We start from the raw sequence: 17,545 nt of genomic DNA on the forward strand, positions 1-17,545 counted from the left end.
TTTCAACTCGAGCTAAGCAAAACTGAAAGTGAAAATTTAATTGGTGAAATGAACGAGGTCTATAATTAGCACTGAAAACACTGTTGCTTTTATGCAATGAGTTTGATGGAGATATTTATTTCCAACAAAACAAAAAGAACGTTTATTGTTCCGTTCGTTTCACCAATTTGAGTTTAAAATTCGAGTTTTACTTAAGTTTTATTTGTTTTTCGATTTATTTCTTCCATTTCGTAATATAACACTTTGTGTTCCGTTTCAGAATTCTTGAATTTGTGAATGATTTTCACCAATCAACTTATCAACTCCCAATTAAAATGTTCTGACAGCCAATCTAATACTGAATTGTCAAAAACTCGATCCAATAAGAAGAAAGATCCCAATTTCTTAACCTCTTTCAGAGAGCCATGTGCTCTAATTTTGAGATGTTTTCTTCATTGAGCAAAAACACGGAATGGTTCAAATATTTCTCTAATCACTACAGATGATGCAGTCAAAAGATTTTGAACTGAAATATCAGAATTTCGAAGCATAATCAAGACGCAACAAATTGCAAATTTCCGCATGTGGACAAACACTGATGGCCATCAACCAACTAAACCAAGTGCAATTCTTCTTTTTCTAACCAAAAACAATATATATATATATATATAAACTAAACTAGCTTGCAGTCCAAAGAAACGGCATGAAAGAGTTCATAGTTCATACCCACTTTCACGCAACCTTTGGAAACCATGCAAAATCACGTTGATGTAGTATCTAATAATCTAATTGCCATATAAATGCAACTATTCGGTTCCAAAATACAAGATGAATACGTAGCAAAAAAGAAACAAGATGAATAGAACTACTCAAAAAACCACATTTATTGATGCTGAAAAGGAGGCAGTAAAAAACAATGAATACAATGAGGAAAAGCAGAAACATCTACAGCATATAAAATGATGAATGACAAGAATTAGTCCTTCATGTTATCAAGACCGCAGCATCTCAGCTTCTGAATCATCCGCAGCAAGACCACGCGATCATGTGGATCGCATCAGAAGAGAGGCCTGTGGAAAGAATTGCTTCTGTTTAATTTGAATGAGACTTCTGTCAGGCTGTGAAAAGAATAAACTCTTTTTCCTTTAAGACTTAACTTAAGCTGGAATCGATCTCATTGGGATAAAAGCTGAATTCCTGCTTCTAAATCCTCTAAGGTGATTGTACGTAGTTCTTCAGTGTCAATGCAGTCAAAGTTGAGCCTCAGGTCCAAGTTTTCTCTGGCATTTACTAGGATTGGGTCTACTAAACCTCCATTCATCTCCATACGCTGCTTTTCGGTTGTTTCTCTCTGTATCAATCCTGCAACAGCTTCCACAGTGCAGGAAGCATGCAACTTAAACCCGTACAATAAGCTATCCTCTGCTTGGTTATTCATCTTAAGATGGAGAATAGTCGCTAATTCTTCCGAATTGAAGTCATTGAAGTGGAAAAACTTGGTCACCCTTCTGCAGAAGCCTTCATTTGAAGCAATTACACGTTTCATTGGTTCACTATACCCAGCAAATATGACCACTATTTTTCTGCTGTCCATAACAGACATGATCTCTTCTAATGCTTCCAAACCATAGTCCTTATCATCTGCCTTCTGCATGGGTATCAATCGATATGCTTCATCCACAAATAGAATTCCTCCCTCAGCGTCCTTTATCTGTGCAGCGTTGGCAAAAATAATCACAGTCAAGTCAAGTTTACTATTTAGTTCTAGATTGATAAACAATGACCATAAAAAAAGGCAGAATGCTGTACCTTCCTCCTAGTCTTCGGTCCAGTATGACCAACAAATTCGCCAACCAAATCAGTCCGTTGTACTTCTGTTACCTTGTCAGTAGGTAGAATTCCCACCATGTGGAGTAATTTTCCAAGAACACGGGCGACCATGGTTTTACCTGTTGATTTCACAATGATTAAACCCCAGTTTTTCTAGCCAACCAAATGAGAATGTTACATGACAAGAAAGGCTATATTCACATTTATAATTGGTATACAAATGAACGTGTTCTTTTTTCAGTTACTTTTTCGCCACCATCACACAACACCAAGATTTTTTATTATAGAAATTTATCTTCTAGAAAGGATGGTATTCTGTATAGAAAATGGGAAATATCAACATTTGTACCTGTTCCGGGGTTACCAAGGAAAGCCATATGAGGTGGTCTTCGGGTGCCAACTTTTAGGCCAAGAGCCCTACGCCTCTCATCCAAAAGCATTCCCCTTGCCCATCTTCGTAATTGTATCTTGAGGTCATTCAAGCCCACTATGTTTGATAACTCATTTTCAAGTTCATCCATCTTAGCTTGAGTTTCACTGCATGCTTCAATTGCTCTTCTCTTTCTCTGCTCTTCAAGGTGACAGACTAATAGCTCCCTCAACTTTTCACTACCAGGGCCTTTTGACAGATGGTTTATAGGTGTCTTTCCCTCCTACAATTACAGCTATGTCAACTATTAGCATTTACTCAGTAATATCCTAGTAAATCAGTATATGCAAATAAATGCAACCAACTATACATTGTCCTCAGCACAGCAATCAGCATTGTACTCTAGCAATGTCTTGACAGTTGAGAAATCTTCCGAACGAAGTGAATACCAGACAGCAAGGTGTAGCGGTGTCATCCCATTCTGCATGGACAGAAATAGAAATTCATAAACTGGCACCGCTCACATCCATGTCAAAAACTTGAAACTGAATCATAAGTAGATAGTCACGTGATAAGAAAAAGTACATTAGCTTTGGCTTCAATAAAAGCACCATGAGCAAGAAGTAAACGTGCAGCATCATTGCATCCATTCTTTGCTGCCATGTGCAAAGGAGTTTCTCCGTACTGCAAAGTTCAATTATACAGACACCCAGTAAAGAAAAGTTCAATACAAATAGCTAGAAGTCCAATAAATAAAGTTCAGTTAGTACACATTCTCACAAGTGGGAAAAAAGACGAACCATGTTCTTGGCTTCCAACTCAACCTTCTCCGGCCCTGGAAACTCAAGAAGAAATTTAACTATATCGGCCCTGTTGTTACCAGCAGACACATGGAGAGGGGTTTGTACCATCTGCATTTTAAGTACGAGCATAAGTCGGGAAACAAACAAACAATAAAGATCTGCAGATCAAGAAATAAAAGCTGTGTTTTTGGTTTTAGGTTCAAAAGCTATGATAAACAACAGTCTTGGCATTTAACGTTGATTTTATTTTCTTTTGTTTATGTGGATAAGTTTCTTACTGGAGCATAAATAGTAAAGGCCAACTCAATAACAAAGTAAATTGTTGGACGGTTTCATGTCTACATGTCATTGTTAGCAGGAACATAAATCGAGGGACAGAAAGTTAAAAGTTAAAACAAGAAAGTGATATGTGGATAATTGCTACATTGTTGACAAATTCAGTTTCCCAAATGACATGACCAAACCATCTTATCAACTTATCAGCTGTTTAACAAAGTAGCTCTCTGTGTATAATCTCGTCCGCTCACAAAGAATGAGCAACCTATACCGAAAATTCCAATTCACCGTATTGCATTTTCGCATATTACATAGTCATTTCAGCATTATATAATCCTGCTCTATAGCATTGGACCAAGCCATCTTCCATGCCACCTTTTCAAATTATAAATTGAGGAATATGAAGACATAAACCACTCTCTAGCAATCATTAGAACAAAGTTAGCTTAAATTTATTAACTCTAGTAACTACAATACTAGTCTCTAGCTAATTCACTAAAGTCAGCACATTAGATTCTTCATTCCCGCCAATTGATGTGGTGAAAGGAGGGGGAAAAAAAAAAAAACTCCTTTCTTTACACAAAGCGATTGCAAATTTTCCTGATATAATTCTAACCACAAATTGGACAAAACATATGACCAAATAACCTAATTCGCACAGATTACAAAATCCAACTCCGACAAAACCTAGTCATCCAAAACCAAACAAATAAATTCGACAAGAGATGGAATCGCATAACGAGAAATCGGAAAATCCAGATGAAGGAGATCATACAACAGGATTTCTCTCGTTGAGAAGAGAGGGATTTTCGCGAAGAAGCCTCTGAAAACCGAGAAGATCGCCGGAGTGGGCGTATGAATGGATTGTGGCGGGTTTGGCAGATCTTGAGCGGTGAATCTGATCGCGAGACCTCTGCATCTCTGCGCTCTCTCGCCAGAATCTGGATCGATCGTCGGAAATCCAGAGAAAACGAAAGAAAGAAAGAAAGAGAAGAGAAGAGAGATTTTCTGGGAAGGAATTTAGGCGATGAGAAAAAGAAAGAGAAATGGAATGGACTCACTCCCCCCGCCCCTCCTCCGCGTCCGACTCTGGCGTTGCGTCCGAATCTAACACGCGCACACACACACACACTCTCAGACTCTCTCTCTCTCTATAAATAACGCATTCCATGTAATAAGTCTCCTCTCGATTAAAAAAATAAATCACGTGTAATGTATAATATCTTTTATTTAGGATTATTATTATGTGCGGTGAACGTTAGGTATATTTTTAGTTTGTCCTTTAAATTTTAAAAGCTCTAAATTTATCATTTAAATTTTAAATCATTTTTCTTAACTTTTTTATTGGAATTTTAAAAACATATAGAAAAAAATAATGTGGTGTTTTTGTTTAAATTTTTATTAAAAAAATGGATAAAAAATACATGACCATATTTAATTTCCTTTTTTTTAGTTGATTTTAACATAAATACTTATAAAGATGAGGTTCATTTAAAATTTAAAGAGCAATGTGAATATTTTAAATATTTAAAGGAAAGAATGAAAATAACTCTAAAATTTAGAGACACGAGTGAGATTAACTCTTTAACACCATTTTTAATTGGACCTTAATTGTAATGAATTTGTAATGTTAGGGAGCCAATTGTAAACAACAACAACAAAATTAGAGACCAGATTACAAATTGCAAAAAGTTAAGGGCCATGCTATAAAGATTTAAGGGCCTGTTCTTTTAGAGTGTGACTTGAATGTAGTTCTTGAGTTAAATTTTATAACTTGAGTTTGTATTTGGTTATGTACATTTGAGTTATGGTTTGAGATAAGAATCTTTTTGAGTTTGTGTTTGAGTGAGTCAAAACTTAAATTTGTATTTAGATAGTATTTTAATAAAAACTCAATGGTGATGAAAAATTTTAATAGGGTATATGGGTGGGATTTTATTCATCTTTTCGTTGTCAACGCATAGAAAAAAAAATCATCTCAATCAGGATTAAAACGAAAAAGTTATAGCATTTTTAAAAATAAAAAAATATTGTTCATTAATTTGAGTCGAGTTTCTGAACTCAAGTTGAAGGAAAAACTTGAACTCGAGTTTTAATCTCGAACTCGAATTTTAATCTCAAACTCGAATTTAAACTCGAGTTCAAACTCAAGTTCAAACTTAAAAGAACATGAACTTAAATAAAGTTAAAATTCGAGTTGTATTTTTTTAAGTTTTTAAGGCTGCCGAACACACCCTAAAATTTTGTATGAAATTAGATTGTTTTGGTGCGTGTTTATTTTAAGCACCCGCCACTTTCCGTTGGATCATGGCTTAGCTGGAGCCAACTGCCATTTGGATTTCCCTACGTCAAACACACATGCGTGCCTCCTTGTTATTGTTTCTGATCGAACAATATTAAGTTGGTGGTTCTAAAAAATTAACATTATGACACTAAATTCGTGTTAAATAAAGGCAGATAGAGAGATGTTCCTTTTCTTTTAAGAAAAAAGTGCTCTGTATAATTTTTTCAAATTTACCAAAGAAAATTAGAGTAATTATAAAAAATACTAGTTTAAACCGCGCGCATAATTGCTGGTTTTTGTAGAAAAATAAATAGCATTATTTATATTTAATTTTTTAAAATATTTCCTTTGTATAATATTAGGCAAAAACGATTGAAAAAGAGTGAATTAGTAAGAAAAAACAAAAAAGAATGGTTAAAAGAGATAAATAAAACAGAATGGAGGACAAGGAAAACAAAACCAAAAAGAAAGGATGAGTTTTTTTTTCTTGTTTAATTTTGATTTTTATTTAATTTGGTGCGATTCTTATTTTATTTTAGTGTATTTTTATATGATTTATTTAAATTATTTATATCCAAATATTATTAAAAATCTAGTGTAAAATAATATTAACATGAATAAAATTGAACAACAAATCAATTCAAAATAAACGAATAACAATAATAACAATAATAATAAATCTAAAATGATTTTAGGCCGTCGGATTAGGCGTTACATGTACTCGCATCAGTGTACCCACCATGACCTGCTGAGCCAACGATAGTGCGACATGTGGCCTGGCTACTGGACATTCCATCCTCGCTTGATTCCGTGTGGCGTGTTCTACGTGAGTTCGTTTCTTTCAACTAATGATATTTGACACATGTTAAACTAAAAATAAAAGCTAATCTTAAGCCGACAAGTGGATTCTAATGAAAATAACTGCCAATGCTAACTTGACACGTGACATTATTCCCCTCTCTTTTCCACCCTCGCATCAATGTTAAAGACAAAAAAAAAAGGTGTAAAACGTTTGGGCGAAATGTGATTGGTGTAGGATAAGGATTTTTCTTCTCCCGCCTCAAAAGGTGTGAGTTGCACATATTTTGCTCTAATGATGTTAAAAAAATTTCATAACCCATTGATGTTTGAGTTGGGTTAAGGTGGTGCGGGGTGGGTTGGGGGGGGGTCGGTTTCAACATTAAAAAACTCAAAGACTCAAAGTTCAATCCAACATTCAAAGTTTATCATCAAATAGAAATAATAACTTCAACATTCAAACAGATAGAAATTCAAAGTTCAATCCAACATCAAACATGAAGCAAAGTAGTCCATCCAACATCAAACATAAAACAAATATAAATTAGTCTACACTCATAAATTAGTCTTAACATAAAGTAAACATAGAGGATTAATTCAAACATGCAGAAACTAGAGAGTAGAAATGAGTTGCCTACTTATGGTTAAATATTAGAGGAGACAAGTTAGAGTACGGGTTAGGTTGGAGTGTGCGGGACATTATAGGCTAAACCCACACCTCACCCCCAAACTTCAGGACAGACATTGAATGAGCTGAAAAAAAAAATAATACTAAAAATTACATTTTTTTAAGTTAGGTTAGGGTATAAGGGGTTGGGCCTGCAAGTTTTACGGGTTTATATGAATAGCCCTAAATGTAATATCAACCTGAAAAACGGATTTTGCCTTTGTAATGATAGAAAGATGATTAATTCGATTGTCAATGTACTTTTCTGCTTTGTTCAAAAAATCAGCCTTAATTTCTATCAAGTTTGGCGATTTTCTTCAGCTTCAATGAATGATCCGAATTAATGTTTGATTATGCATCCAAACCCCAAACTGTGCCAGCATTCCTTTCTTGAATTCATTTTTATTAGGAGTTGGAGAAAGTTGTCTAATGTCGTTTAGAACAATCAATTATCAATTGTCGAAGTAAGTAAATAAAAGAAAAGAAAAACACACATGTTTTTGGCTATGAGCTGACAAAAGCTGTTCACCGTCCAAATAATGCATTACACTTTGCTGGATTGCAATTGGACCCTATTATTAATTATTAGGCCCGTCCATTTCAATAAATTCAAAATTCAAATTTTATTATAGAAAAAAGTTCTCAAAAATAATTATATTTAATTTTTTTTATTACAGTAAAAAATTATCATATAAAGTTATATTTTAACTCAAATTAAAAATTCAAATCAGCGTACTAAACGGACCTGGGACATCACGTTATTCCCATTGGTTTGGAATTTTCACATTCTTATTATGCTTACAATGAATTAATATCAATATTACTCATTGTTTGGACCCAAAACTCAATATAGTATTCAACCGGAAAAAAAAATTTCCCCTTAAATTATTGTTCCGGAATGAGTTAAGTTGATTCTGTTCGATGTATCATGGAAAATTGGTGACTCCTCAATCCCACAAGCTTTATCTGATGGTAGTGTATTGACTTCATATTGTGGAGTCCGTACAAAACAAAACTTTCGGGGACATTTAGTTGAAGAATTCAAACCATTATTTAAAATACACGTAAATCAAAAATGATTCTAATCACATGATTTTAATCCATAAACTAAACGTTTACGATCTCTTTGGTTTTGGAAAAGAAAAGGATTCGAAGCAAGAGAGAAAAAAAAAAGAAGGATAGAGATAAAGATAAACAGTAACACGTGGAAAATGAGTGGAATTTGAAATTGTGATATTAGAAGTTAATATGATTTATACCCTCTGAAAAATGTTAGAAACAATAAGCAATTTTCATTGAATTAAAATAGCATATTCAATTTTGGTGTTCTATTTCTTCTCCAAATATTAAAACCATGCCTTGTCATTTTATAATTCATTTCCTTAATTAATCATTTAAGCTTATTATAATCCTTGACCATTTTTGTTATGAATGATAACAAGAAGAGCCTCGTTTCATCCGCATCTTATCCAAGACTAATAATTTATGCGTTGTTTGTTTCACAAATTCGAATCATAATTTAAATTTTTTTATTTATTTTTTGCTCATAAAAATGTCAATTTTTGCTCAAATTTACAAATTACATATAATAATTTTATACTAAAACTGTAAGTTCGGATCGGACAAACAGGCGGGTTTGAAGCTCATTTTTTTGACCCGACTAGATTGCGCCAACTTTTCCCTCACTCAGGTCGGGTAAGCATTGCCTATCCTCTTTTATGGCCCGCCGGGTGCGATTTAGACATTTAAGGTGCCGCCCGAGTGGAGTGATTTTAAAATTTGAGAAAAATATTATAAATAATTAAGTATGGTTGTAACTTTTTTATTTTCTTTTTATTAATTAAATGATAATTATTTATTATTTTAATAAATTAACATAAATAATACTTTTCACTCTCTCCAGAGGTATTTTTATTTTTTTCCCTCTCAATTTAGACTCTATTTTGGACTAATTTAAGATCAGTCTTCCAACTGATGGTTCTAAGTTAACGATGAGTAGAAGCGACATGCGTCAATCGTCATCTTCCTCTTCCTCTTCCACTTCCGTGCCAAACTCACCAAATCAAAAGGCGACACGAGGACACAGACCCACAACGCCACGTGGCACTAATCGAAAGCAGATGAGGTTGCTTTAACGTGTGGTCATCACAGTCCTCCGCCCACCTAGATCTCCTCCGAATCTCTTCCTCCTCACTCGGATATTTCTATATCATTGTCACCTAAACAATAATGCAATATCGAAATGAAAAAAGAGAAACCAGAATTTCAATGTACAAAAGTAACAGAACTCCCAAGAAATTTGGAGCCACTTTGATGAACCTTTTCCTTTAGTTAGAGTTTATTCTCTGTCGTCTACTCCTAACTATGGCCGCAGTTACTAGGCTTCACATATGCCCACATGGCTTAGACCGGTTCAGCTTCAAGGATCAGCTCAGACCCGGTCCAAGAATCCTCATCGGACCGGGCTTTCGTTATGGGGTCCGGTTGAAAGGGTGCCGGGCTTATAGGAGTGAGGAGGATCAGTTGGGAGAGAAAGAGATGGAAAGTGCGAGAAAGTCCGGGAAAGTGAAGGAAAAAGAAACTTTAAAATTGAGAAAAGGAAGTGGGTTTTGGAGTTGTTTGAAGTACGCAGTTACAAGAGGTTTTGGCTTTGGTCCGAGGAATGATGATGAGTATAGTAAGGCTGTGGCCAAGTTAGAGGAAGTGTTTTCCTCGGTGAGGTTTTTTTTTTTTTTAATTTTTTTATTATTTATTATTATTTTTTTGAGTTTTCAATTATTAATTACATGTTTAAGTGAGTTTTATTAGTAATAATAATAATTTTTTTTTTCAAATTTGCTTACTTGGATTATGTAACTCTTTGACTATTTTTAGCAGTGTAACAATTCATTAAGCAGCTTCAGTTCTTAATCAGCTCATCTCTTTGATTATTGAGAAATTCTGGATGAAGTAGTTGAGATTATATCCTTGTCGTGGTTTTTACATGCTTTCAGCTTAATTGGTTCTTTTTTTTTTTTTTTAAATTTCTGATCTTAATTATTTTTGTTCATATGTTTTAGTTACAAAGTTTAGAGCTTGGAGGAAAATCTGCATATTAGATTTTGTTTATTTATTATTTTTTTTACTAGTGCAGTTCCCCACCATATATCAGGAACCTAATCTAGATATGTTATGATAGTCTTGTTAATAAGGATTTTGATTGCCGACAAACATTTTACTACTTGTAAATTAGGAATTTCCAATTGAGAGAATAGTATTATCTTTAAATTCAACTTACCTCTTCCGTCTCCTAAAAAAACGACCAGATTGCCATCCAAATTGGAAGATATATTGTGACAATGATGAGTACTGGAGTTATACTAGGAGTTGGATTTCAGTTGTCAGGTAAAGCAAACGTACAACTTTAAGTACATTTCTAGAAATTATTTACGAATGATCCCCTGTTGATGCTTTGATTGATGACTGAATTTCGTAAAGGCGGAGACAACCAGTTGAATACCTTAATCTGGTATAGCTGGCTTGGAGGGATTATTATTGGGACTATGATAGGTGCTAACATGGTTTTAGAGGAACACTGCCGTGCCGGTCCGCGTAACGTTGTCGTAACCGGAAGGTACTGTCTCTTTATATTTATTGTCGATGAGCATCCATGGAAATGTTTATTTCCTGTTTTCAGTGTTGATAGCTAAAAACTTGTGTGATTTTATGCTTGATTATCCAATTCAGTGTGCTTGAAATTTCGTTTCTACAAAAATGTTCACATGAAAAAGCATTTCAAGTATGTCGCTAGAGATATCTAATGTGGTAATCCAAATGTTGTTGCTTGTTTTGATTGGCTTGTGCAGTACTAGGGGACTTGGCAAAGCACTTGCTCGTGAATTTCTTCTCTCTGGAGATCGCGTGGTTGTTGCTTCTCGCAGGTTGTTTTCTCACAAATGTTAAATGTTTTATTTTAAACCTTTTCAGTCCATAGTTTCATGCTTTTGTTTGTTATACATGTATTACTTTTCTAATCAAATGATGAAATTATGTGAAGGCAGCCCCGAGTCTGTGCAAACAACTGTCAGGGAGCTAGAGGAAAACTTGAAGGAGGGTATAATCGCCGCTGGTAGCTCATCCAAAACAAACCTGGGCCGGGCAAAAGTTATCGGCATAGCATGTGATGTTTGTAATCCTGATGATGTACAGAGATTGGCGAATTTCGCTGTCGGCGAACTTGGTTCTATTGATATTTGGGTGAGCGTCTGCCGTAATACTTGTTAATTGTCATTAGTATCTCGTTGTTATCTCTCTAGATATTTGTTGAGATTTTCACTGGCTGTTTCAAACTTCATGTTCCGTATATCTCATTCTATATCTATTCTAGTTTCAATTTCTTTGAGAATAGTGTTTATTTGTACCAAATTTCAAGGGAAAGAAAATAACATTTTGCTTCGTACTCTAGTGTTTTTCGTTAATAACGTTTCTCTGTGTTCTCACGTAAACGTTTAGTTGTACTTGTTTAGAAGCTGATGAATAGAGTTGATGACATCCACTTCTGCTATGATGATGAATTGAGTTCTATCTAATTTGTTTTCAAATTTTTCAGCATCAAAATTGCTCACTTATTGTTTCTACCTTTCCTGCAAATCGCAAAAAATTTCTGCTGATCCTGATATTTTCTATGATTTAATTATACCATTGGACAGATAAACAATGCCGGCACAAACAAAGGATTTAGACCCTTGCTTCAGTTTACTGATGAAGACATTACACAGGTATTGATGACTGGCTCTTTATTTGAGTTGTTAAGTTTTGTAGTGGCTTTTTTTTTTTCCTCCCTGAACAGCTTTCCCTCCTCCCCTATCTTTTTTGTAACTTACGCAAGAACCAACAGTGCCAGTCTTGCCAAAATGCTGTAAAGTTTTGCAATTATAGTGGAAGAAATTTATGTGCCGTTCGGTTTGTAGTTTGAACCCCGATTCAAACCTTTTTGCTGCAATGTTTTCTCTTACAAAAATTTGAATTTTTGTTCAAATCTATAAACCAAACGGGAATTAATTACACAACCAGGGATAGACTCTGATTCTTACTTGCTGCTGCTTTGTTTAGTACTAGTATCAATATTAGCTTATAACCATATAGTCATTCCCACTTCCTCTATCTTCTTCTTTCTGTGTGTGTTTGGACCCAAAAAAAAAAAGAAATGTTAACAGGGAAGTTTTTCCCAAGGCTTCATATCAAATAGAATCTCCTCGAAATGGTTCAACTGATTTAACTTTTGCTTTTGTGTTAGATTGTCTCGACAAACCTGGTTGGCTCCCTACTCTGCACGCGTGAAGCAACGCGTGTAATGAGAAACCAAGCTAAGGGAGGGCACATATTTAACATGGACGGGGCCGGTTCTGGGGGATCGAGTACACCTTTGACAGCTGTGTAAGTTCCCTTTGTTGTGATGTAAAATAGCTTTCCGCTCCTGGAGCCCACTGAAGATATCAACTTAACAAAAAAGAATTTGTAATTCTTATTTTTGATGAGCGATAATGATATGATTACTTTTGCTGGTTTTTCTCTTTTCCATGCAGATATGGTTCAACAAAATGTGGGCTTAGGCAGCTCCAAGCGTCACTTCTTAAGGAGTCAAAGCGATCAAAAGTAGGGGTCCACACAGCATCTCCAGGCATGGTTCTTACAGATCTGCTCCTGAGGTATGTTAGATGCATCCTTGTATCTATATTCCATAATTTACTCGGATTCACTTATATCGCTCTGTTAAGTTAACCGTTTGGTTTCATTCAAATTGTTTTTTAAATATCTGATCACTTTGTTTTCGGTGGAAATGCTTGTGTACTGTTCTATGATCATGCTAAAAGCTGATAAATTGACCTTCTGTAGTGGTTCAACCATACAAAATAAGCGAATGTTCAACATCATCTGCGAACTTCCTGAAACGGTTGCTAGAAGTTTAGTTCCACGCATGCGAGTTGTAAGGGGAAGTGGGAAGGCAATCAACTACTTGACCCCGCCTAGAATCTTAATTGCTTTAGTTACTGCATGGCTGCGACGAGGACGCTGGTTTGATGAACAGGTGATTTTGTTACTTATGAAGTCTAAGATCCTTATCATAGCAAATGTGTTGCACGTCTATGTCTACGGTTCTAGTCTAATGCTCCTCTTCCTCTTTAAGGCTAGGTCCTATTTTCATATGATAACTAACTGTTTGAGTCATACATTGTAGGGAAGGGCATTATATGCGGCGGAGGCAGACCGGATCCGCAACTGGGCTGAAAACCGCACTCGCTTCTCCTTCACAGACGCAATGGAGATGTACACGGAGAACACTTGGTTGTCCGTCTTCTCGCTCTCTGTTGTGTGTGCCTTCATAATACTTTCTAGCACCAGCAGCAACTACCCTGGCACTTAAAGGAGTTTTCGCGCCATCAAAACCATGAAGCACTGGGAAAATTATTGGTTAAATGGAATGACTTGAGGCTTAAGCAACAGAATAGTGTGAAACAAATGCAGTTTTTTCACCCTGCATCCTTCGGTCAACTAAAACCCACAGTGCTTATTGCTTTTAATCACCAATCTATATGTTTTGACTTTACCCATTTATAAGCTTTGTGGGCTCTGTACACAGAAAAGCACTAATACATTATTTATGTCATCATTGAAAGATGTTCCTTATAGATGCTTATAACATGTAAAGACTTGATTGATTTGTAGTGAAATCCAATTTCAGTTTCTTATCCTTTTGTCTTTTCTGGATTTTCTGGAGAGCCAAACAAGAATTGTATCATAATTTATGACCACAAGATTTGAAAATCGAATGAGTAGGTTGGATAAGTTGGAGGTGAATAAAAAAATAAATAAAATTTTGTCGTTTCATTAGTGTTCCATTGCTTCCAAAAATTAAAAATACAGAATCTACGACTACCCATTTAAACATTCCAAATAGTTGACCGTTATAACGGCAGTTGCAATTCATTTGTTGCAAATTAAATAATAAAAAGTGGCATAGCTGTATACAGCTGAATATATGCCTTTTAGTCAGAGAAAGCGAATGTCATGGCACTAATTATGAGAAGAGAAGACATGAAATAATACCAACTAGCATGTGGAGTCCCCACGGCTCCTTTGCCTACCCATGAAAAGGATTTTATTTTATTTTTTCATAGAAAGCCCAAAAAAAAAAAAAAAAAAAAAAATCTTGGGCATAGGCCACACGACAAGGGATGAAACAGTGGGACCATGTCTCATGAGATGTCGTTTTTCTTTTTGCTACTTCTCATGAGATGTCTTTGATGATAATCGGCATGAATGTGGAGGTTAGGCTATTAGTGTTTGTTTCAACAATTCTGAACAACAGATTATGAGTTAAGACGTGCAATAATTGTATAAACAGACACATTAACATCGTCACAAATTGAACTACTACAGCCCACGTGTGACAACTTTTAGGGGACGTTTAGTTCATAAATTCAGAATTATTCTCGATTTACATGTGTTTTTTATGAAAAAAAATATTATAACAAATCACGAATTATGATCCGAATTATGACACGGATCCTTACTCCAAACGCACCCTTATTGTTTGTCCAAAACTCACGGCATGTAATGCTCATTGCTTAAAACTAGTTGTATTGTTTCTTTTGGTTTGTGTTTTACGTACATGAAGGTGATAAGTATATCTATTGTATATTCAATAAAGTACAAGCAGTGTTGGGATTCAGTTTGAATTTTTGTCATTACTCAAATTCAAATTCGAACTATGTTAAGCCGTATTCTTTTTTCATAGTAGAAAAAGGTTTACATTTTATACAATACAGAATTGAACTCACGTCTTCTTAAATTTAAGTTCACCGCATCGTATTTCATGTTGTTTGATCTAATAGTTATTGGCGTCGGCGCAAGCTACCTAGCAAAATGTTTCATTTTTTTCATTTAAAAAGGAAAAAAAAGAAGAAATTTCTTTTTTTTTCTTTTAAATTCTCCTTATAATTGCCTGAACAAAATAAACTTGAGTTTTCCTTTTATTTCCGGGGATGGTGGGGGAGTGAATTGCAAGTACGGCATTGGTCAATTCAAAATATTTGTTGTTTTTGGTCCAAAGACTCCAAACTATGCTTGCTGCCTTACAGGCTTGAACGCGCCTCCCCACAGCTCACCATGACCACCCTTCACCACGGTTTCTAGAAGCATAAGTTGCCAGCAAGTTGCTTCTTTCTTCTGACCTTTTTAGCCAATTAATTTCTTCATCAAAGCAATGTTAATCAAAAACTTTGATAACCCTTTCACGCAATTTCTCACAATGATAAATTTTTTTTATATATATTACTAAGAAAATACTTCATAAATAGCGTTAGTTTTTATTTTTTATTTTATTTTATTTTTATGTTTTGCACTATGGCTTCAGATTTTCAAGATGCACTATAATTTATTTTGCTAATCGTAATAATAATTTGTGATAATTATTTATGCGACAATAGTAATAATAATAATAATAATAAATAGTAATATCCAATTTCCAATTTTCAATATGGAGGTTAGTTTTTGGGCCCGTTTAATTCGCTGATTCGAGTTGAGATGTGATTTTATGTGAGAGCTTTTTACTGTAGTAAAAAAGTTAAATGTAATTGTTTCTGAGAGCTTTTTACTGTAACAAAACTCGAATTTTAAACTCAAATCGGTGAAATTAACGGGACATTTGATTATTAAGTCACCGTCGCAAAACTACCACTATTCTGATTTGTATATACGCGTGCCCAAAATTGCTCACTCCAAATGGAAGTCAGTCTTTGAGATTGACGTGCATTGGAGATTCCATTAAAATTTTGACATTAAGCTTAAATTAGGAGTTGTTTCTCCGCAAATTATGCCTCAAGAAAAGAGCCAGAGAAAATGGTTTAATACCTTTCATTGTAGGGAACATCAAATTGGGGATCTCAAAGGAAGTTTCTTATAATATCATAACTTTAAGACCTAGATACTATGTATTTTTCAGGTGGGACATGAATTGTTTATCCTCATGTGGCCAAAAATTTGTCCCTACAAAACAATATGCTTGACAATATGTATGCAAGGTATGTCCATTTGTCCATGGTTCCGAATGAGACAAGACATAATCGCCGGCCGGCGAAGCCATTGCAGACCATGATCTCCTTGACCAATGGCTGATCCCTAATTAGTTTAAGAAGCCGCCTGAGGAAATTGAATATAGTTTATAGACTTCCAATTATATCTCTCAAAACTCAGTAATACTTATTTTTTTTCTTCCTATTTTGTTTTTCTTATTATTCTATTGTATTACTTGGTTTAGTCCTACTAGGAAACAACTCACCGGCTAGACATGCCATATTCATTGTTAGTGATAAAAGCTTTATATAACATCAAAACAGGAAAACAAAGAAAAAAAAATGGTCTTGGATTTTTATGACAAGATGTAGGGATTACTTGATTTAAGTGCTTCAGTTCAAGACGTTGTTTCGCCATTTTGGTTTAAGATATTTATATACAAGTCGGCATGGCAACGTAAATTATAGGAAACACGTCAAAATCTTGTGGTTTGGTCATATGTTGATTTCTAGCTGGTTGTGGTCTTTACTTAGAGTAACAGCCAAAGCTACTACAATATATGAAAAGTATTTTAAATTTTAGAATGAGATCAATTTGGATTACCTAATCTTGACTCACGGTTCCTGTTTTGGAAAATCCTAATAATATGCATCTTCTAGCTTGGAGGTCTCTCTCTCATGTTCATGTTTTTTTAATGGATTTATATCAAATTTAGGCGTCCGAGGAGCCGCCCACCACCAGGCAGGCGGCCATGGCATCCGAAAAGAGTAAAAAACGAGATCTTTATCTAAAGAAATGCCGTAATATTAAGAGATAAAAACGAGTAGCTTATAAGTATGAAATATACTAGACTTTCATGACTACTATCAAGTGTAGATTGAAGATGCAGTAATGTAATTATCAATTGGTAGACATAAGATTTTGATTTAGTATATGATTTTAATCATAGTTGTACCATATTCGTTCACTTTCCTAATTTACAAGAGGTTGTGATAGTTTTGTGTATAAAAGCAGTGATATGTTCGTAAAGAAAATAATGATGTGGCACTTTTGGCCTTTTATACTCACACATCACTTTTTATTAAGCGTTTTATTCGAGTTTGTGGATAGAACCCGCAGTTACCGGCCGTTGTCGTGTTTTCTATAGTAAAAGTTGTGTAAATTGGTGTTTGTAGCACTTTTACATACTATCGAATTATGTTCTGGGAAAAAAAAAAAGTTTTTTTCGACCATAAGATACAGTGGATTTGGATACACATAAGAAATTTTATTGATCCTTAGGCTCAGTTTATTTCACCGATTAGAGTTTAAAATTTGAGTTTTACTACAGTAAAAAGTTCTCAGAAACAGTCACATTTAATTTTTTTACTATAATAAAAAATTCTCACATAAAGTCACATCTCAACTCGAATCAGCGAACTAAACATACCCTTAATTTAGTTGTAAAGTGTTTCATGTCGTTTTCTCTTATAATGTCCTAATTA

General features: G+C 34.7%; 2 protein-coding genes across 2 annotated transcripts; one reads left to right on the top strand and one right to left on the bottom strand.

Moving 5' to 3' along the window:
- Positions 1-841: 841 nt before the first annotated feature.
- LOC21385773 (protein CbbX) lies at positions 842-4,364 on the bottom strand. Its single transcript, XM_010101286.2, has 7 exons — positions 4,034-4,364; positions 2,980-3,090; positions 2,765-2,863; positions 2,550-2,660; positions 2,159-2,462; positions 1,789-1,928; positions 842-1,690 (listed from the first exon to the last, which is right to left on the bottom strand). Exons 1-7 carry the CDS (start codon positions 4,175-4,177, stop codon positions 1,154-1,156), a joined length of 1,446 nt encoding a protein of 481 aa, XP_010099588.1. The 5' UTR covers positions 4,178-4,364; the 3' UTR covers positions 842-1,153.
- A 4,821-nt stretch (positions 4,365-9,185) lies between these two features.
- LOC21385774 (probable chlorophyll(ide) b reductase NYC1, chloroplastic) lies at positions 9,186-13,735 on the top strand. Its single transcript, XM_010101287.2, has 10 exons — positions 9,186-9,722; positions 10,313-10,391; positions 10,485-10,620; positions 10,853-10,927; positions 11,048-11,243; positions 11,696-11,764; positions 12,283-12,422; positions 12,572-12,694; positions 12,882-13,074; positions 13,225-13,735. Exons 1-10 carry the CDS (start codon positions 9,372-9,374, stop codon positions 13,408-13,410), a joined length of 1,548 nt encoding a protein of 515 aa, XP_010099589.1. The 5' UTR covers positions 9,186-9,371; the 3' UTR covers positions 13,411-13,735.
- The last annotated feature ends 3,810 nt before the right edge of the window (positions 13,736-17,545 follow it).

This window comes from Morus notabilis, unplaced genomic scaffold (genome assembly GCF_000414095.1).
Source record: "Morus notabilis unplaced genomic scaffold, ASM41409v2 Scaffold1077, whole genome shotgun sequence".
Classification (NCBI taxonomy): Eukaryota; Viridiplantae; Streptophyta; class Magnoliopsida; order Rosales; family Moraceae; genus Morus; species Morus notabilis.